At 35.5% G+C, this 23480-nt stretch overlaps 2 protein-coding genes across 2 annotated transcripts; one reads left to right on the forward strand and one right to left on the reverse strand.

Annotated features, from left to right (window-relative positions):
• Positions 1 to 35: 35 nt before the first annotated feature.
• Positions 36 to 2952, forward strand: LOC103320275 (wall-associated receptor kinase 2-like). The gene is made up of 3 exons (XM_008221929.3): positions 36 to 1077; positions 1232 to 1396; positions 1577 to 2952. Exons 1-3 carry the CDS (start codon positions 159 to 161, stop codon positions 2785 to 2787), a joined length of 2295 nt encoding a protein of 764 aa, XP_008220151.2. The 5' UTR covers positions 36 to 158; the 3' UTR covers positions 2788 to 2952.
• Positions 2953 to 15435: 12483 nt separating this feature from the next.
• LOC103320299 (gibberellin 20 oxidase 2-like) lies at positions 15436 to 17888 on the reverse strand. Its single transcript, XM_008221963.2, has 3 exons — positions 17304 to 17888; positions 16744 to 17065; positions 15436 to 15947 (listed from the first exon to the last, which is right to left on the reverse strand). The coding sequence occupies exons 1-3, from the start codon at positions 17864 to 17866 to the stop codon at positions 15669 to 15671; spliced, it is 1164 nt and encodes a 387-aa protein (XP_008220185.2). The 5' UTR covers positions 17867 to 17888; the 3' UTR covers positions 15436 to 15668.
• Positions 17889 to 23480: the final 5592 nt, after the last annotated feature.

A 23480-nucleotide genomic window follows, 5' to 3' on the forward strand; every position in this document is an offset into this window, starting at 1 on the left:
ATGTTAAAAAAAACAGGACCACTTGGACCTGAGTTTATAATTATGTAATATTTTGTTGACAAGTCGCTCCAAAGGAAATAGTCCGGTCTTTCTCCTAGCCGCCAATAAAAGCATCAATTTAACACCTCGTTTCAACAACAAAAACTTAACCAGAAGCCATGAGCATTCAAAGATTTATGCTTCTGCTTCTGCAACTGATCACCCTCATAGAAGTGCTTTTAGCAGCCGCAGCTTCAGCTCAAACAACAGCAGCAACATTAAGCCCTCCTTCTTCTGATCAAGTAGAAGTCAAGCCTGGCTGCCAAGACAAGTGTGGAGATGTGAGCATCCCATATCCATTTGGCACAACCCAGGATTGTTACTACAACCAGGATTTCCTCATCACTTGCAATGACACATATAACCCTCCAAAGCCTTTTCTTAGAAAAAGTGACTCAATTGAGGTCACAAACATATCTGTGGATGGGAAGCTGTATATTAAGCAATACATAGCCATACAATGTTTCAACAAGTCAGGCACGCCATTGGGTGGCTTAGAAAATTCTCTCTCCCTCTCCAGATTCTTCATATCAGACACCGATAACAAGTTCGTGGCGGTCGGGTGTGACACCTCTGCAAAGATCACAGGTTACAAAAGGAGAGCCTACGGGTACACCGGTGGGTGCACCACAACATGTGGCAGCATTGACTTTGTTGCCAACTATTCATGCTCTGGTATAGGCTGTTGCCAAACATCCATTGCTAAAGGGATGACCTCTTTTAATGTAAGTGTAACTAGTTCCAACAACCATAAGAATGTGTGGGATTTCAGCCCCTGCAGCTATGCCTTCGTAGTCGAAGAGGGAAAGTTCAACTTCTCCTCCAACATGCTCAAGGATTTGGAAGATGTGAGATTGCTCCCAGTGGTACTAGATTGGTCAATTGGAAATGAAGCATGTGAAGTTGTTGAAAATAAAAAGTTGATGAACTACACATGTCAAAAGAACAGTAGGTGTGATAATGTTGACAATGGTGTCGGGTATCGCTGCAAGTGCATGGACGGTTACCATGGGAATCCATACCTCAATGGCTGCCGTGGTAAATTAATTGTATATTATCTTTGTTTTGAATTGTCACTTTGCTGCCGTGATGCAGTGAGGTTCAGTCTTGCGTCCTTCGATTCGTACCAAAAAAAGTTAGTAGGTACTACTAACTTGCTTAATTTCTGAATATGGGTTATGTTGTTTTGCAGACATTAATGAATGCGATGATGCAAACCTCCATGACTGCAAACAAAATTGTATAAATACAGATGGAGGCTATAAATGTTCTTGCCGGAAGGGGTACCATGGTGATGGTAGAACAAACGGAGAAGGTTGCTCCCCTAATCGAACATTAGTTGTTCAGATTACTGTTGGTAAGTATATATGCTTATTATTTATGAATCTGTTGCCACTCCTCCAAATCACTATGTTTCAGGAGTGATTTTACTGCTTTGGGATTTATATATATTTTTACTTCTTGTGTAATTATATTGAGTAAAACTATTTAAAACAATGACCATGATGGTTGATGTCTAAACTTGTTGGAAATGCAGGAATCGGGGTCAGCCTCTTAGCCTTGCTAATGGGAAGCTTATGGTTTTACTTGGGATACAAAAGATGGAAGCTGATGAAGCTGAAGGAGAAGTTCTTCCGGAAAAATGGAGGACTTATGCTACAACAGCAACTTTCAGAACGACAAGGATCCACTCACGAAACGGCGAAAATCTTCACTGCAGAAGAACTTGAGAAGGCCACCAACAATTATAGTGAGACTAGAATCATTGGCAAGGGTGGTTTTGGTACAGTGTACAAAGGAATTTTGGTAGACGGCCGGGTGGTTGCAATCAAGAAGTCAAAAATGGTGGATCAAAGCCAAATAGACCAATTCATTAATGAAGTGTTGGTGCTTTCCCAAATCAACCATAGAAATGTGGTCAAGCTTTTAGGTTGTTGTTTTGAAACAGAAGTTCCACTACTAGTTTATGAGTTTGTCACCAAGGGAACCCTCTTTGACTACATCCATAACACAAGCAAGGCAACGAAATCAAACAATTCTTGGGAAATCCATCTAAGGATAGCTGCAGAAACTGCTGGAGTGCTATCCTACTTGCACTCTGCAGCCTCTGTTCCTATCATTCACAGAGATGTCAAGTCCACAAACATACTCCTGGATGAAACTCTCACAGCAAAAGTGTCTGATTTTGGTGCCTCAAGATTGGTTCCTATAGACCAAGCTGAGTTATCTACGATGGTGCAAGGAACTCTGGGGTATTTAGACCCCGAATACTTGCAGACAAGCCAATTGACAGAGAAAAGTGATGTTTACAGTTTCGGGGTTGTCCTGGTTGAGCTACTAACAAGAAAGAAAGCGCTTTCCTTTGACCAGCCAGAGGAAGAGAGAAATTTGGCTATGTATTTTCTTTCTGCATTGAAAGAGGACCGCTTGTTACAAGTTCTTGATGATTGTATTGTGAATGAGGGAAACATTGAGCAGCTTAAGGAGGTTTCAAACCTTGCGAAGAGGTGTTTGAGAGTGAAAGGAGAAGAAAGGCCAACAATGAAGGAAGTGGCTATGGAACTAGAAGGACTGAGAAGGATGGTAATGCATCCATGGGTTAGTAATGAAGCCAATTCAGAAGAGACTGAGTCCCTTCTTGGTGGAATATCCATGGAAACTATTAGTTGTGGAGGCGGTGGCAATTCAAGTTCTGGGTATGATACCATGAGGAACCACATTATGCTACCAGTAAATGATGGGAGATGATTGTGCTGCAAGTGAACAAGTCCATTTGATAGTTTGTGTGCTTTTTTTTTTCCTAAGCTTACATAGAGCACTTATTTCTCAGGTTTAATTACCTTATTACTTTGTAGTCAATGTGATTCTGTGTTGAACTGAAATCTTATAAATGAGAAAGAATACTTTGATAAATAGAGGCCAATCTAATAAGGAATTTGAAGACAATAAATAAACAACAACGATGAAGCAAAGATAATTCATTAGCATTTAGCAAAAGCATCAGCAAATTCAGTACACAACCAAATAAAGGTGTACATAATTGCAAGCAATACATTCATCTCCCATCACTTTCTTGCAGCATGAAATTGTTAAAAAGTCAGGTATCCGGTACTGCCTCCTCCGTCACTAATTTTTTTTTAATGGCTCACCACCAAAATTCCCTGTCACTTTTGAATTCAATTCCTCTCCAACCCATGACTGCCCTGCCAATGCCATAGTAGTCAGATCCTCTAGTTCTGCTGCTACTTTCTTCTCCTTTCACTCTCAAACACCTCTCAGCAAGGCTAGCAAACTCCTTCTCCTCCTCAACATCTCCCTCTCTTAAGTACACAATCCTCAAGAATAATTCTTAACTGGTCCTCTTTCAGTGCAGAAAGAAAGAACCTTTCAAGATTTCTCTCCCCTGCAGGCCCATTAAAAAAGACCGCCTTCTTCCTGGTTAGTAGCTTCAACATTACAACTCCAAAGCTATACACATCTTGTCTGTCAGTTGGCTGGTTTGTAAGTACTCAGGGTCTAAATATCCAACAGTTCCTCGCACCACTGTAGACAATTGAGCTTGATCTAGAGAAACCAGCCTTGAAAGTCCAAAGTCAGACACTTTTGCTGTGTAATTATCATCCAAGAGTATGTTTGTTGACTTGATGTCTCTATGGATGATTGGGGTTGATGCTGCAGAGTGTAAGTATGAAAGCACCCCTGCAGTTTCTGTGGCTATTCTAAGACGTACGTTCTAAGGAATGGTGGCGGTGGAAGTTGTGTTCTCTTGGTGGATATGGTCAGAGAGGGTAACATTGGTGACAAATTCATAAACAAGCAATGGCACTTCTGTCTCTAAACAACACCCGAAGAGTTTAATTACATTCTTGTGATTGACCTGCAATAGTGCCACCACTTCATTAATGAATTGATAGTTTTGTCTACGATCGACTATTTTGGACTTTTTCATGGCAACAACTCTTTGATCAGGTAACTCAGCTATAAATAAACTGTTCCATATCCTCCGCGGCCAATGATTCTGCTCTCATCAAAGTTGTTGGTTGCCATTTTGAGTTCTTCCGCTGTGAAAATTTTGGTAGTGTCAATGGATTCTTCTGGTCTCAAGAGTTGTTTTTGCAGCATTAAGCCACCGTTTTGCTGAAAATAATGCTTTTTTAGCTTGATAAGCTTTCTTTTCTTGAGTCCCAGATAGAACCAGCCACCACTAGCTAGCAGTAGAACAAGGCCTGCTCCACTACCTGCATAGAAAATAAGTGTAGATATTTGGCATATGTACTAAATTTCTGAACTTTTCATATCAGAATTGGGACATTTGGAGACTAACAAAATTTTGATTTATGTATATCAAACTTACCAGCCACAATCTTAATTACTCGAAGTTGATAACCAACGCAGCCTTCTCCATTTTTTTGGCCATCCCCATAGTAGTCTCGGGGGCAAGCACAAGGGTAGCTCCCCTTTTGGTTAATGCAAGATCTTTCTTCACAGTCATTAAGCATTGGATCAGCACACTCGTCAACATCTTGAAGACAAACAAGCAATGCAACCTTGTTAGTTCAATCAACCAAAAGAAAAATGATTGCTAAACAATATAATAAACTAAACCAAATAAGAACATAAGTGAATTCACTGTGAACATTTAATCCAAAGAAACTGAAGTACCTTGGCAACCATTGGGGATGTAAGGATTGCCCTGATAACCTGGAGAGCAACAACAACGGTATCCTGGACCATTATCAGAGTCAAGGCAAAAGCTATGATCCTGGCTGCATGCATAACTTGTCACATTTTCTTGTGCTTCTTTGCATGTTTGTTGCTCAACACCCCAATCATTCACTGTGGTAACCTTGCTCCTACTCTGGAGATCAACAAGATCAACAGTGGACAGTGGAGAAGTCATAAGACTTTCCTTCCACCCAAAAGGAATAGCTACCAGGATTGAAGTCCCAAATCCTAGTGTGGTTATGGAAGCTTTGGACTTTGACACTAAAAATGTACATCATTTTCGGGATAACGGCTTGCAGCATCCAATGCCCGAGCAGGAACCATTGGCTAGGCTGTCAGTACTTGTACACAGTGAAAGACACGCTGTATAATATAGCTTGTCATTTGTGCCTAAGGGGTATGGGATGCTAACTTCCCCACACTTGTATTAGCAATCTGCTCTTATGGTTTGGGGAATTTCTGCTTCTGATGCTGATCTTGTTGTGGCTGCTGCCATTACCCATATAAGCACAGTTTTCAGAAGCTTTGTATCCAAACCCATGTTTTGGAGCTTCTGCTTTTGGTCTTTGGTGAATGTTGGTAAAGATTGCTTATACTCAACTTCTGCTTTTGCATACATACAAAAGTTGTAGAATCATGGATTGTTTGCTTATTATTTGTAAATTTGTAAGGTTTCTGGTGTAACTTAAATGATCCAAACACAAAGAAACTGGATGCGTTTTAATTAGCTCAAAAGGAATTAAGTATTGACAGTGAAAAAATTAATTTACATACTGACAAAGTCTGGTGTCACAGAGAGCCAGCCACCATCAGCTTCTTGAGAGCCATGTCCACCTCTTAATTGATTCTAAGAATTTAATCTTAAAGCTTACACCAGTGAGGCATTATTACTTATATTATATAACTTTAGAACGGTGCAATAGCATCCAGTTGGCTTTATAAGTCGGTCTAATTATAATATTTCAAACTAGAATACACTTTTTTTTTAATTTAAATTTTTTAAAAAGAAAGTATATGTGATATGGGCTCATTGATATTAGGTGAAGGTGATTGGCAAAGAAAAGCTAATTTGCCACCAAAAGTGATTTTCATGCCTCTCTTCTGTAACTATGGGGAGAAACTTTGCCCCATCACCGACTGTATACACTTTAGAATTTCTCTTTTACGAGTGCTAAAACTCAAACCTAATACTTCACAACCTTTTATCATGACCTAAAAATTTCCACAATGTTATTATGTTGAGTCATTTGTCTAAAGAGATTTTGTATTGGTTGTAACGATTTTGGTATAAATATCCAACCCATTGAGGTGTGTTAATAGGTGTAAGACTTTCGTTGCCCTTCATGAGTCATTCTAATTTCTAAGCTATTATTGTTCCTCTCCTTTTTTCTTTTTTTTTCTCTCACACATGAATGTCATGGGAATTCAAAATTGAAACACTTAATCTGTAAATCAATGCCCTTTACTGGACTAGACCCGTTTGCGTTCAAATAAATAATTAAACCATGTTATTTGCAATTACAAATAACATTATTAGCCAGTCTAAACCTTTTTAGAATCTAGGCCAGGCTCCAGGGGCGGATCCACATAGGAGCAAGAGGGGTTAATTGATCCCTGCAAGGGATGTGAAGATGTTGACCACTGCAAATTGCCCCTAAACTGCTTGATAAAATGCTCAAGAGGGCGCAGCACACAAGCATAGCAGGCAGATTACCTTATTTTCATTTTCAACATTTAAGTAAATGTCTTTGTCCTTTTACTTTCATTTATTTTTATATTACTATATTTACTTAAGTTTACAATGTAGATAAGGAAGTACTCCCCATTTGGATTCAAATAAAAATACTAAAAAATCAAATTCCCACCAAATCAAAATATGAAAAATCGGTTTTAGTGCAAAATACGATTTAGGCTAAAAATGATGGCTTATTAAGTCAATATATACTTCATAATAAAATCTCATAAAATCAAGTTTTCTTATTTGATGTGTAAGGAATAAAAGCCGCCAAAAATTATCTTGAGAAAATGATTATTCTGAAACCATTTTTCATACTTAGCCAATATTTTTACTTAAAACAATTTTTCATGTATTATATGAATGCATGGAGAGACCTAATGTCAATCTAGGTAAAAAGTCTTAGATGTTCAATCTACAAAGAGTTTAACAAGAATAATCTAACTCTTACGTATTGTGAGAATTCATATTCTTAAAAGTTTTTAAAGAAGATTAAACGTTTATAAATAAATATTTATATATATATGTACTGTTTTACGTTTACAATAATGCTATTTTAATAACTATTTGTATTTGTAAATATATATACATATGTTCATTTGAATAACTATAAATTATATTATTTGTTTTTCTCTAAATCTTAGATATTTCTTGTGTATTAAATAGTTAAAGAAAATCTATTTTTATCTTTCTGACTTGGACAAAAGGAATGACATAGTAATTTTTTATATATATGAGTTTTAATCATCTTAAGGTGGACGTGTGGCACATGCATATTTCATCCTTGTCACCAATATATGTGTCATTGTTTTAAAGCTTAAAGCTTGTGTGTTTTGACAGCTCTTGAAAGAAATTAGTTAGTTAATAAATATTTTGATTTTATCTTCCTATATTCGTATTTATCCTTATTCATTAAGCTTATCCATATATCTATTCTTACTTCATGCCCAAGTTTTGTAAGAGTATAAATAAGGCCTCTCCCTTATGTTGTCCATAACAAAAAGAAACGTGAGAGAGAAAGAGAGAGGACTAAAGAGAGATGTAAGGAAATTTGATATTGGACGAGATAGGTAAATGGGTTGTCTTGCCAATTTATTTTAAGGGCTTTCATTGTCGATGTGAGTGGTTTATGTAATGTGTTCTAAAAGTTCTTATTTTGTGATAAAATATGAAAACCATGAATTATCGTGGATTTGTTCTATTTATAAATATCTCTCTATTTCAAGTCAAGCATGTCTAATTTTGGTGCAATCTTTCACACTACATATGGGGTAATGTGATATGATATGGATTGATGTATCTTTTCATGATATTTTTTAGAGTGTGTAAAACGGCATTGCTTGACTGGCATATTGCATAATCTACTCACTGAGAGGTGGTTGCTCATCCCTCACCCTATTTAATTTTTCAGATGAATTAGTGGGTAAGATGATGACTAAACGAGTTGAGACTGAATTAGATGAGAGTAGTAGAGTTTTATTAATTTCTTGTAAAGTTGTAAGATTTTGGGAGCTATTTTTATAGGAGAAGTTTATTTTATATTTCGGCTTCTTTTAATTTTTAATTTTTACTTTTTATTTTCTCACGCACCAGGAGTGTCGTCGACTTCGAGTCCGGGCGTGACACGTATTGAAAAAATATTTGCTTGAATAAGCTCCCCCTAAGACAGTACTCATAATGGTCCAAAGTTTGAGAGCTAGAACCCAAATGAAATGCAGATAAAGCCCCAAATCAAACAACAACGAACCTAAAAAATGATGTAAATGTCCTAAAATGATCAGGATTGCGCTAAGATATGGTAGTTCTTATGTCGAATAAGACAAGATGCCTTGGGAGGCGAAGAGGATTGCACTAATTCTTTGGTTTATTATCACATTCTTATAGATATTTCTAGTATATTGCAATATGTGTCTATTTTTTGAAGTTGATGCAGTTATCTTTGATAATGAACATGAGTATTTTGTATGGTTTTATCTATTAATTATGAATTAGAGTAATATCATTTTATTTCAATGGGTCTATTTTATATAAATTTTTTTTAACCTTTTACATGTGCACCCCCGGAATGAAAATTCTGGATCCGCCGGGCTCGTTCCATTGATTGATCTATGGCCCAATGCGTCATGCTCATGCCTAAAATGTGATTCAACGCTCGTGATTCTGAAAGAGAAATTCTTAAGTGTATGCAATCAATGACGGGGCAGATTTTCTTCCCTGTGGAGATATAGTTATAGAAGAAAGGCATGGAAGTCATTTTAATGGCAAATTAGCTTTTCTTTGTTTTGCCAATCACCTTCACCGTAATAGAGTAATAATAGCAATTAGCAATCAAGTATACTTTGCTACTTTGCCAAAGGTGGAAGGTACTAAGTTTTTATTTTATCTTTTTTTTTAATTTTTTTTAATGAATGTCCCATTTTGAAATCTCATAATTAGACAGACTTATAAAGCCAAATACATGCTATTGAACCGTTCTATATTTAAACTCTTACTTATACTGGGGATGGGGATATCAATTGCCATATATTTTAACTTTCCGATATGGTACTGCGTGATAGATTTGGGATACTATATTCCTGTTACATGCAGAGGCGGAGCTAGAATTGTAAAGTTAAGGGGACCGAAGTAGAAAATACAAGTATATAAAACACCTAAATATTCAATAAATATTACATGTTTAGAGCTAAACATTTCTAATTATTGACTCATGTCTAATTTGTTTTAGAGGAAATTTTAACTTTAATTCTAAGTTGTTTATTATAAATTATATAAATTATATATAATATAATAGAGAAGGGATAAAAATATAGGGGGGCCAGGGCCACTGGTTACATGTAAAATTTTCTCCTCAAGAAGCTGAAGGTGGCTGGCCGTCGTATGTCAAGTTTTCTTTTTCTTTCCCTTTTTTTGTGTGCGAAGTTTGTCCTTAACGTGTCCCAATAAATGTACCATTGAATTCCCAAGTTTCACGATATCTCCCGAAAACATATAAACTTTGGACTTAGAGAATGGGGCTACCTTAAAAAACAAGGTAACAGTCTGGTTTTTTATTGGTGTTGTAGCATATTTTTTTTTCTTCACCCTCTCACTTCTGAAGAAAAAATCGAGAACATATGTTCAATTGAAAAAATTTCGAAAATGTGAGAGTGAAGGCAAATATACAGTTGCTTGGCGCACTTACTAATTTATTGTGATATATATGATGGTGTAGCTGATAATTATATCGTTCCTCATGAGGAGTTCGAACTCAAACTTTTTTCAACATTCTAAAGAGATATATTAGATTAAGAGTTAGTTGGCAAAGATGAGTGCAACTCTTATGCACGCTCGAAGAATTTAAATTGAGCAAATTAAAATGATGATATGTATGTGTGTAAATGGAGACACCTACGCTGTTGTCTTTAGAGGTTGGTCTGTGTGTAAATTCGAACCAAGTTCATATAACTAGCTAGCTTTACTAATAACACTTCCAAACAACAAAAATCCTTTTTAGAAATTTGAACTTCTAGGATTTTATTAATGTGGGTCACACCCACAAGGACTCGCAATAGAGTTTAGAAAATAAAAATAATTTAGAGAACTCCATCTCCATGATATAGAGCTAGCTGGACCTCCTCATAATATCAATTAATTGGTGGATTTGGAATTGGAATGATCAGAAGGAAGGATATAGTCGGTGAAATTTTAGTAATTTTATTAATCCTGTAATGATTTTGAGTGAATTCAAGGTGAAGTTTTGCGAGTTGAGTAGGTGCCCACCGCCTGTTTTATGCCTCAGAACCCAGCAACCTCTTTTCTGTAGCCAAACGAATGCCAAAATAAAAATTTTGAAGAGTGGAAGATGGTCCAAGTTGGAATTAAAGACCAAGGGATACTTGCTCAAAAGCTTTGCATGCCATGCTGCAGATCCATTCCTCTCCTCCCGGATGTTTTTTTCATTTTTTCTCTTCTGGTTTTTTTTTACTTTTTTATATTTTATAATATGTATTTTAATATTGTTGTTTATTTTAGAGAGATTATTTTTGTTTTCTGATTTGGTTAGCCCCCTCACTTGTGCGCACAAGTTCCTCTGAGGGCTTCACCAACTTGTCAGCTCTTGGGCACATAAAGAAGACCAAAGACCTCCCCTCCTTGTGGCTGTTCACAACTGCTCTGTGCAAGCAACTCCTGTATATCCCATTCGATAACGCATGCAAGATTAATTAACACTCATAATTAACACTAATGATAATTAATTATTAGTTCATTAAACTATTTAATAAGTACAACCATGCATTTGTACATACATATGTAGCAACTTGATCCATGATAATAAACTTAAGATGAATTACTCTAATTAACCTTAATTACTTTTTCAATAAATTAAATTAATTAAAAGAGGGTTAGGGTTAGGATATACGTTACGTACCACGAAGACATCCCCAATGTTGATGACTAGAGCACCAGGAATAGGGCGAACCTTGTGCCATTTGTTGTCGACAAACACATCAAGGCCTCCAACCAGGTCTTGGTGAAGAATGGTGAGGGCATTAGGATCACAATGAGGTCCCGTTCCAAGAGAAAGATTTGGCTCTTGGCAAGTTGGATATAACTTGGCTCTCATGATAGAGACAGCATCTTCAAAGAACTCTATGTAGAGCATCCAATCCATCCACTCCCAACCCGATTGCCAAGAGTTCCATAATTGAAAGAGCCAAACCGTGCATTGCTTCACTATACTTTTGATATACCAACCCTACAGTACGTACAAAAAGAAACCCCAGAAAGTAATTAATTAATTAATTAATTAATTAACAAGAAAATTAATTAAGAGTATGTAGTCTAGAAATTTAAGAAGTAAATATAATAATATGCGATACGTACGTACATGTGTATCTTACGTACCCATGTTTCTTTGAAATCTTTGCCTATGGTAAATTCGAAGTAATTAGCCACAATTGAGTCTAGACCGTCCTGGAAAGCAAACGAAAAAGTTTCCTTCCATGGCAAATTGGACACAAATCAATCCATATGGGCACCCGAATAGCCATAAGGGCTACCAGGACACGTCTGTACCTTTATTTTCTCCTCGATGGGAAGATTGAAAAAATGATCCACATGATCATAAGCGAGTTGGATGAGATCTGCATCGACCTTATGTTTGGTCACTTGGAAAAATCCATGGCTCAAGCAAGATGACCTAATGAGCTTGGCAGCATTCTCAGTTGCCACGACATCACCCTTGAAGAAACCCTCAAGATCCACCACTGGCGCATTCAGCTCTTATTTAGCAGAAACCGCGTCCTCGTCAGGCCATTTGAAATTAGAGGGCACATGGGATTGTTTTTCCAGGTAAGTTGAGTCAATAAAACGAGAACCATCCGAGAGAGACACGAACAATTGATAGAATAGGCAAAGGTACGTAGGGAATTTATATAATTCATCTGGGTCTGGGAAGACAACTCTTCATCAAGGGAAATATCAATTTTTAGTAGTAATTGTTCTTTTTGGGTATGTGCCAATCATATTTAGCTAAAATGATTTAATGGCATGTTTTCTAATCCGTCATTGAATTAGTAAGGAATTGATGGATTGAGGATGAATTGAAATATTGAAGATGAGTTGGATTGAGTAGAGTTAGAATCTGGATTCCTATTGAAGTTGTTTACTAAACTATATGGAGTTGGGGTATGAGTGGTTCTAATTCCTTATAAGTTGTTTACTAAATTCACACAAATTGGAATTGAAACCAAGTTTATTACTAAAATGCCCTCATTGTTGGGTTAAAGTAGATTGCAAATTTGGAGAATTAACCCATTAATTTGGATATGTACAATGTATTTGAAATAACTATATACAATGCATCGGAAAAAAAAAATAGTCAAGTAAGCAGAAGAAAAGCAAGAGAGAATGGGAACGGTGAAATGGTTAATTTGGTTTAATAGGCTTTTGCCATTTTGGTTGTAACAATCCACCGCCACGAATGTGCGGATGCGTAATTGGCCATCCAAAGATATGCTCTTGTGTCTGGACTTCAACATTTTGATCTGATTAGAAATTTGGGAGGTGTGTACGTAACTTGTGGTATAAGTAATGAGGAAATAATTGTTCAAGTAACAGCCGTCCCTTCTCACTATGCCAAAGGGGTATGGGGTGCTAACATCTCCGCATTTATATTGGCAATCTGACCTTATGGCTTTGGGGAAAGTTCTGCTTCTGATGATCTTGTTGTGGCTGCTGCCGTTACATTACCCATATATTAGCACAGTTTTTACAAGCTTTGTATCCAAAACCACGTTTTTGAGCTTCTGCTTTTGGTCTTTGCTGAATGTAAATTAAGCCAGTTAATTCTTGACTATAAATTTTTTTATATGTTCTTGTATAGACAGATTTGTTTGGTTGGAGTTAATAAGAATATGAGATGCCTGACCTGACCATATCAACGATCTGCTCCTGGTTATGAGAATTTGGGAAACAAATGTTTCCTACATTTCTAAATTCTAAGGAAAGTTCATTCCAACAAGCAATTTAATGGGCTACTCAAACGTAAAAAATATTCTCTTTGGAAATTATAGTTAAATGTTTTCTGGGATGTCAGTATGAGTCATTCGTAAGGTTTTCATCACTTCTTGTTACAAATTGTGTGATTTTTTTCTCAATTCCAGTATTATACTTCATTACTAGCTAGAGTTAACCAGAACTGAAAATTCCAAGTCCTGATATGAGTATCATAGTTAATAAAGTAGCGGACTGTATAATATGTACGTACGTATATACATTCGGCAAGTATATATATTAATATTTAAATGATCTATTTGTAGTTTTTTTTTCAATAATAAATACACGAACAACATGTGTCATTACAAAATATTTGAAAAATGTGTATTATTTAGAAAAAAATATGTATGTACGTGTATAGTACATGAATTATTTATTTGCTTAAAAATGCATGTTTATGATAATAACGCATACTGACTAGTATCTTATGAGGAACTAAATGTAAAACCAAGAAAACTCCCTGCAACGGCTTTAATTCTATGCTGGCCAATGTGTTACCGAGGGTCCCAAGTTTTTGTCCAACCTGCTGATAAAGCTTGATTGATATGATAACCGAAGACATCAACGCAATCATGCTAGACATTTTTCCAGAACCAAAATCCACTGTTTAGTGGCCTCTAAACAACTTCCAGCTACATAAAGGACAGAAACGTCAAATTATTGACATTACTCAAATTGCCCTATTCTTCAATCCATAATTTGCGGTTATTGTAAAGTACCCTACTAGTGTAGTGGTTTAGAGACTCGATTTTTCAGGCAAGCCTTGGATTCAGTCCAACATCCATATAGTGTGTCTGAAAAATAAAAAAATAAAAAAACGATTAAAAAAAAATTTAATTAAAATAATTTGCGTTTAATTGTACATATACTTATCCATTGCGCACCATTTCCAGTTCAAGTTGCTTTCAAGGGGTTTTCTTCTTATAATTAATTACGATAGAAAATTAGATTAAAACCCAATGAGCTTGAATTTTCGACAGGGGCCAAATTTAATTTGGCTGTTGAGCTTGAATTCCAATGATAGCGATAGAAATAATATAAATTGTTTGTGTCCTCCTACAATTCGACCAACCCCATATAAGGCCAGAATAATAACAACGATGGCTCCTGTATTTCCCACAAAGCAATTGACAAAACTACACGAGCTTATCAAAGCCTGAAATATCTTTCTCCAGCGGCGCTTTATTAATTCACAGGATAACCACACATGGAGATGTTCTATTTTTGTCTCTTTTCTTTTATTTTTTAGAGCGGTGTCTTTAATCACCTACTTCTGAATAAGTCATCTAAATCCTAAATATTTACGTAATTATCCATTCAAAGTAAATTCTAATTTTATATTATTTGTTGCGTGATTTATATTCACAATCTAGTAACATAAATATATATTTGACGAGATTATATGTCGACAGATCATTGTTTTAAAAGAGAAGTGCAAGTAGAAGCATGATGGTAAGAATTTACTATATGCACACAGCTAAATACATAAGACAAAAACAAAGAATCTCATTGCAAAACTGGATAGAGGCAGAGCAACCTGAGATCTAACCAAGTTGACCCACCTCTGCAGCGATTATTATCTCTTTTCGATATCCCAAACAAATGTGGTTGCTTTGTCTGTGGCTGAAGACCATCATCTGAGTTGAGAAAAAAACAGAGGGAGTTTGGTTGTCCATAGCTTTGGCTCCTACTCTCCTCTTTGCTTTGGCACGTCCCTTTTGGCTGTCCCATACTGCAAAGCAATGCAAGGACAGCCCTCGTGTATCGGGTTTTTAATTTTCTTGTGAAGCTTGTCCTTAAGCATGTGTCCCAGTAAATGTACGAGTGGGTTGTCAAGTTTCACTAAATCCCGGAACTTTGGACTTAGAGAACGGTGCTACCTTAAAAAACAAGGTAAAGTCTTTGGTTTTTTATTGGCATCCTCACTGCTAAAGGACATCCTGAGAACATGTTTAGTTGAAAAAGTTTCAAACATGTGAGAGTGAAGGCAAATATACAGTTGATTGGCCCACTTAATAATTTCTTGTAAAATGATGGTGTAGCTGGATAATTATCGTTTCTAGCGCGGAATTCGAGCTTGAGACTTTTTTTCAACATTCAAAAGATAAATGCTATCGAATTAAAAGCTAGTTGAGAAACATGCGTGCGACTCTTATGCACACCCCAAGGATTTAAAATGATGATTGATAAATATAGATGTAAATAGAGGTACATGGGTGCCATCGTTTTCCTTTCAAATCCTGTTTAGTTAAATAATTCATGACTCATGAGTGATGATGAGATATTTACAAGGAGCTAGCAGGACACATTTACTGATAGCTAAGATCTGCATATTGTATCAAGTAATAAACTGTATACTGATCATTTATATAAATATAAAAACAACAGAACATGCCCAGTCAAGAAACATTCAGCCAACCAGAGCTATAGCTCAGTAATTGGTAACACTGCAAAAAAAAAAACATCTTTTTTGAAGTTTTAACTTCTAGGATTTGATAAATATGTGGGTCAAGCCCTCAAGAACTGCAATAGAATATTAGAAAATAAAAATAAAAAAGCTTAGAGAACCAACTGCGGTGCACTCCATCTCCATCTCCATGCTAGCTTGTAGTAGCTATAGCAAGAGCTCCTCCTAGAGACGTTCGTTATTATCAGCAGAAAGGAGCCAGTTGCTGAACTTTTGGAGGGTAGTTTCGTCAGGCCTGTAGTTATATTGAGTGAATCGGAGAAAATCTGACCATGTGAAATCCGGGAACTTTCTTGTCATCCCCTCAATGCGCAGAAGATCCTCTGGGGGCTTCACAACCTTGTCATCTTTTGGGCACAGAAAGAATGCCATTGACCTCCTCTCCTTCTGGCTGTTCACGACGGCCCTGTGCAAGCAACTCTTGTACATGCCATTCGTTAATGCCTGCACATAATAATAATAATAATAAGAAAAAATCATGCCAACCTAGATTAGTAATTATAATTAACACTAATGATATTGGTTAATTATACTATTTTACATGCATAGCAACTTGTGCGTCGCAACTATTGGTATTGCATTCTTAAGTAATCTCCACATACTCATCATTTTTCCAATGGCTTTGAGTACATGATCTCATGACTTGTCTGCCATATCATACATTGAGACTGAAAAATATGGTTTTTTTTTTTTTGGTGAAAAAAACTTTAGGAGGAGATTGACTACTCTTACCACCAGAGTCAAGGCAAAATAATGTTATTTTTAATTTCTTCATAAAATGGGGTCGGCCGGCCACTTTGCTAGCTATCTAGAGTTCTTTCTTATCATCTAGCAGCTAAACCTAGCCCGTATTGTAGTGTCCTTTCCTGTTAACAATACCTAGCTAGGCCGTACGTCATATCTTTTACGTGAAGATTTCCTAATTATTGATATCTCATAAGTCATAACCCACAGCATTAATGGAAATCCCACTTCGTTTTCCCTTTTAGCTGGATCTACATGTTTTTCATTTTATTTCTTGGTTAATTATAAATCTATGGTTGCAAGGGGTTTGTAGCTCAAGTGGTTAAGAGCAGTTACCTCTGAGATCATGTGTTCGAATCTCCCTCCCCAAATATCGCTTGTATATATAAAATAATGTTGAATCTATGGTTCAATTCAAGTTCAACCATAGACTTTCCTGTGATAAAAGATTAATTATTCTAAGCTTAATGAATTAAAAAGCGTATATTATACGTACCGAGAAGGTATCGCCAATGTTTATGACTAGGGCACCTTGAATAGGTCGAACCGTCTGCCATATGTTGTTGACAAACACATCAAGCCCTCTAACCTGATCTTGGTAAAGAATGGTGAGGGATATTGGATCACAATGAGGTCCCGTTCCAAGAGAAAGACTTGGCTCTTGGCAAGTTGGATAGAAGTTGCACCTTAGGATAGAGTGAGCATCTTCAAAGAACTCTCTGTAATGCATTCGATCCACTTTCAAACTAATTGCCAGGAGCTCCGTAATTGAAAGAGCCAAATTGTGCATTGCTTCACAATACTTTTGGTAGACCCTCCTACAAAAAATTAATAATTAAGAAACAAATTAAGAGTGGTCCTCATCATGTATGTGTGTATTTTAATTAGTGCTTGTGTGTTTGACACTCAAAAATATATTAATAAACCCATTAATTTAAACTGTATAGGAGAAAAAAGAAAATAACAAAACGTTTAGACTACGTACACCAACCACTTTTCTAGACGTAATTAATATTAATAAAATGTGATACATGTAACATTACTCATGTATCTTACCCTGTTTCTTCGAAATCTTTGCCTAGTTTGGATTTGCAGAAATCGGCCACAACTGGGTTTGGACCTTGATGGAAAGCAAAAGACAGAGTTTCCTTCCATGGCAATTTGGCCGAAAATCGATCAGCATGGGAACCCGAATAGCCATAAGGGCTACCAGGGCACCTCTTTACCTTTGCTTTCTCCTCTACAGGAAGCTTGAAGAATTTATCCAAATGATCATCAGCGAGTTTGATAAGATTTAGATCGACCCCATGGTTGGTCACTTGGAAAAAGCCATGGCTCACGCAAGATGACCTAATGGCCTTGGCAGCATTCTCAGTTGCCACAACATCACCCTTGAAGAAACCCTCAAGATCCACCAGTGGTTCATTGAGCTCTTGATGAGCAGAAACCAAGTCTGCCTCAGGCCAAACGAAACCAGTGGGCACTTGAGATTGTTTTTGAAGGAAAGCTGAGTCAATAAAAGGAGCCACGCCTCCCTTTTCGATATTGCCATGGTTTCCTTCAAGGTTTGGAAGCTTTGCGCATGGAGAGGACAAGACAACAGAGGCACTTGAATCCATATTGGTATTGTTGACGAGGACAATTTTCTTTTTTGGCTTAGAGACGGACACTGCCAATTGACAAGAGGCCAAGGTAGGGATTTATATAGGGATCTGGCACGTGCTTTCTAAACAAATATCCACACATATTATTTAAAACTTTTTATTTATTTATAAGAAGTCAAAAGAAAATTTGTACAAGTAATACCTAGTTTTTCTTTGTGTGTTGCGACGATAAGTGTGATATTTTGATTCAAAATCATATAGATTCTTTTTCGGTATGTGTAGAAAGTATATTTGGATAAAATGATTTAGAAGGAAATATTTGGATAAATTTCCATACAAATATGAATTTAATATTTTCTCCCCAAAAATTTGAATATGGTAAATACTTCCCTCCTTACCAGATAAGTATACGCTCTTATATTCCTGTCAATAACCGTATGACATGTGTGCATAAGTTTTTATTTGGGAGTTTCACTAAAACACCCAAAATGGGGGTTGAAATTATAAAAAAACTCAAGCACTATTTAAACATATAAACACACCCAAAACCCATCATTACACACACTCAAAACTCATTTATAAACACACCCAAAAAGTTGACTTTGAGGTTGATTTTGGGTGTGTTTCTATGTTTAAATAGTGCTTGGGTTTTTTTATAAATACATGTCTAGGATTTGGTTTATTTATAAATTTTTATTTTTATTTTGTGTGTTTTTATGAATTATTTTTGTATATGTGTCAAACTATAATTCGCATAATTGAGGAGCATGTCCTTATCCGTAAGGAGGCAAATAGTATTCTTTGAATATCAACTTATTTTTATGACTCGAGTCTACATACTATGTATGCTAATTTTCTCCATCTTCCAAACACAAGAAATAAATTCCATACATCGGCAAGTCTCACCCTCTTGGCCGCAAGTGAGGAGTGTACTTGGAGATAGAACATTTTTTATTATAAAGAAATTTGGATTTCTTTCCATAGTATTCTTTCCAAATAAAATTTCATTAATTAGTAACTACCCCTTTTGGATATATGCCGACCCCCAAATCCATCAATGTAAAATGGTTCTTTTTAAGAGATCCGTATAGAATGTTTTTTTTTCCTAAATAAACTTTGATGTGTATGATAAGGCTAAATTAGGAAAAAGGAAAAAAAGGAATAGTTTAAAAAAAATATGTATTAATTAACTTCTCGATTTGGAAAATCAGGCAATAGTAGGTATAAAAAGCCTATAAAGACCAAAGACACTGGATATATACAACATATTTGAAAACTACATACAATTCATGTAAAATGAATAACTAAAATACATTTATGTTGCGTTTGGTCATTGGAGAAAATTACTCATATTCAACACTTTTAGTTCCATAGACTTTATACTTTAAAATCTCATTCTATTGTGGGTCTGGTTCAGAATGGTTGATATGTTACGTTTTTCTAAACTGTTTTCGTTCGTCCGTTCGGGCCTCCCACACACCTGAAAAAAAAAAAAAAAAATAGATAGATAGATAGATAGAGGCTAACCTTTGTGGTTCTGCAACTCATTAACCCCCTCCTTTATCTACCTAAAGAACACCTTTTTCTTCTGCAACTTTACAATTTCAAGTCTACCCTATAATAAAATTAGGACACAATTTGATTTTTTTAAATTATATTTTCCAATAATTAAAATTACAAACAAAAATGTTACAAATTTAGATAGTCATTACTGTTAAAGAATATAAGTCCTATATCGAAAACTTAACTAAATAAACTACAATTTATAATAAGTGGTTCCACTTCTAGTAATACTGAGGCCTTTTGTGATAAACCCTACACCTATTGAGCTTTGTAGGTGGTTAAGTTGGGGACAATATCGGTGTTGCTAGTAGTGTGTCAATGACCCGTCTATTTGAAATTTAACATGGTATTAGAGCTGATTGATTGACTATGCTTGAATTGAGCCATTACCATTTACCCCAACATGTTGGACTTGAATGTTTATCCTTACCCAATATGTGGTGTTCACGTGTTAGGCTTGAATAGTTGACTCCGATGTGGACTTAGCTCCACGTGTGCCCCCCAACTTAACCACATACAAAGCCAAGTAGGTGTGGGGTTTTATCACAAAAGGCATCGGTATTATTAGTAGTAAAACCATTCATTATATTTTGTATTTTATTTAGTCAAGTTTCCGATGTGGGACTTATATTCTTCAACAATAAGATCATACGATCACTAGCGGAACTATGACAAAGGCTACATTGGGATGTAGCCTAGGGAGGTTTTGGGGATTAAAAATAAATCAAAGATACATATTTGTCTTATTTTAAACATAGCTCAGTATGTATTAACCTATTAAAAGACAATAATAAAAATACACATTAAGATATGTAAACATTTTTTTTTTTGGTTACATTGGCTAAAATAGGTAAACTTTCACTTTGTTTTTTAACATATTTTCATTTTGACAATATGTGATTTTTGGTTGCATTTAATATGTATTTGTTTTATGTTAAAATTTGTTGGAAATTGTGAGGGCTAGCTTCAGTAGTTAAGACGATTTACAATTGCACAAGAGGTCCTAGGTTCGATTCTCCCTCTCCCTAATATCGAGGTCCTTAATTTCTAGAAAGACTATAAAAACTATAAGCACATAAATTAATAATAATGAAATTTTTGGCTAATAACTTTAGCTAGCCTACTTATTCGCCCCTTAATACAATAAAAAGTGTAACTGTAGTCGGTAGGTTGACAATAGGGAAAAAACAGATAGGAATTGATTAAAGTTTTAGTATTGATCCTAACTGCATTCCCTAGACAAGACAAATAACAACTTTATTTAGGATATTGAAGAGATTGAAGAATAGCTTCATTTGTATATGAAGAAAAACATGAACATAGCTTATTTTTAAATTGGTATGTATTATTTAAGAATAGATTGAAGAATACTTATTTGGCTTATTATGTTAGGTGTCCTTTTGGACCATAAAAAAATAAGCTATCTATCTAGTAAGTGCCACGTAGACATGTTAAAATATTATATTATTTCCTGGATGGATTAATTCTTAATTAATTAGCTTCGACCCTATCTGTGAAGATCATAGTTAGAGTAATAGCAATGCAACGCATTCGGTGTGCTGCGTTTTTTTTTTTTGGAATAAATGAGAGCAATGCAACGCTTGCAGTATGCATTCATCTTTGTTATTAGCTTAGCGGGGAGGGAGGGAGATCACTGCATGCCTATACTCCAAATAAATAACAATAATTTTTTAATTTATATGCTTCACTTTTCAAATTTTGTTTAGGTGGTTCTAAGTAGTAGAACAACCCAACGGCAATATATTTTATTATCTCCCTGTCCTCCTTTCTTTTCTCAACATAACTTTCCACTGCTAATTCATTTCGCATGAACTTTTAACGTACCTTGAATTAATATCGATAGCGAAAGTAATTTACTTAAATCTTGATCTAATTATAATATAATCAGTACCGTTTGCATGAGTGTTACTATTTTCACCCTCTTGTCCTATTTCCCCATTTTAAAGACAAATTTACCCATTTATAAAATAACTTCTAAGACCCCCTTTTCCTCATCCCAAAAAAACTCCGACCACCCCACCACCCACCACACATCCCCCACCTCATCTCTCCTTCTTTTCTCTCTTTCTCTCTCTCTCTCTCTCTCTCTCTCTCTCTCTCTCTTCAACAGCCAAGAAAGACCCACCCTACTAGCTGTCTTATCTTCCCCATGCACCCATGCACCCTCCACCTCCTCCTTTTTTCTCCTTATTTCTCTCCTCCCTCCTCTCGACAGTCACCCCTATGAATGAATTGATTCTTTATTTTTCGTCTGTTTGTTATTTGGTATGGTTTTAGGCAGGGACAGACCTGTAGTGTGTACAAACTTGGCTATAGCCCAATCAAGTGTTTTTCTTTTGTTATTGTTAGTATAAAACACATATACTAAATAAGTTGCAATATGAGTTGTGAGTTGTCAACTAATGTTAATTTTAAGCATATATAATCAATTGTTGCTGACATTGTTGGTGTACAATTGGACTCTTTAAATAAATAAAATAAAAATGATATGTCCTTAAATTAAATTTATATAATATTCTGATTAATTCCATAAGCCTCCCTATAAAGTTTAGCCGGACCTAAAATCTAGCCCACCCCATTTTGAAATTCTGGGTCCGTCCCTGGTTTTAGGTTGAGTAACTCAAAGGGTTATTGGATTTTGAATTGGCAAGGGGTTGAAGGCTAGCATGCTTTCAATGAGAGCAAGGGCATGTTGTAGGGACTTGGGACTAAATGGTGTCTTTCGGGACTTTTTTGGAATTATGATTGAAGAAGAAGAATAGGAAGAGGTTGTTGGGTTTGTTTGGGTTATTTTTTAAATTTTTTGCTTGATTTATGGGTTTTGGTTGAATTAATAATGAAAGGGATTTTAAAAATAAAGGTGGATGAAAAAATAGGATTGTGTTTTTTCAAATTTATATGGTGGGTGAGAAGATAAGATAGATAAAAAAATAGGACAATTGGATGAAAATAGCAACACTTCGTTTATAGGCATATATATACTATCATATAGAGTTATAGACTCTCTCTCTCTCTCTCTCTCTCTCTCTCTCTCTCTCTCTCTCTCTCTCTCTCTCTCTCTCTCTCTCTCTCAAAATAATGATATCGGGTCGTTTTACAGTAACATATCGACGTTTTACTTGATAAGGTAATTTGGCTCATATACACCAATCCTAAATTTCCCCATTTTTTCCTCCTAAAAAGAGAACTGATATCACACACAACGTACCCATTGAATAATTCAAGGCTGAAAATGTTACATCATGTCCCTATGAACAATCCTAAAGTGGCACATTATATATATATATATATATATTTCATTTCTATTGAAGGATTCTTCAAATAATTTTATTTGATGAACGCCCTTTAGGATACCTTACAAATTTTTTCCAACGATCCAAACTATCTATTTTTAGGTTCTCATTCATATATTATCCTTGCAAAAAATTTGACAAATCAGAAACCATTTAGACATCTAATTGTATCCTACAAAATCAATGAACACGGTACTTCAAGAAAATACTACCATTTTAATAATTTAATTGAGTGGTCAATGATATCAAATTCAAGTGATTTTTTTATATAGATGATCTTTGAATAAATATCTACAAAATAGATGGTTTAGATTAGTGAAATACAATCCGGAGATATATATATATATTGTTGGAAAATAATGAGATTTAAATTGCTATATATTTAAAGAAAATCATAATTTAATCCATACAAATAAATACCAATTTAAATGCATAAAATAACTCAAACAATATAAAAGAAGTTTTTGAAAAAACAGAATATGGTTGAGTCTAGAACTTGCTTCTATCTTTTTAAGATAAAATTGCCCATCACTGGTGCTTCAAGTTCCAATGACTAACGTCTCCCAGGATATAATGACCTCCAAACCACAAGAACAACGAACACAGACTTGTGTTTGAACTCTCTCAATATGAGACACTATTAAACTGACAAAGACTTGCAAATGGGATTAATTCAAATAATGTAATGAACTTCTCTATTTACAAATCATTTCTACAGTATGTGACTTAATCTGAAAATGCATGTAATGTAT

The sequence above is a fragment of the Prunus mume genome, linkage group LG2 (genome assembly GCF_029339155.1).
Source record: "Prunus mume cultivar Tortuosa linkage group LG2, ASM2933915v1, whole genome shotgun sequence".
Lineage (NCBI taxonomy): Eukaryota > Viridiplantae > Streptophyta > Magnoliopsida > Rosales > Rosaceae > Prunus > Prunus mume.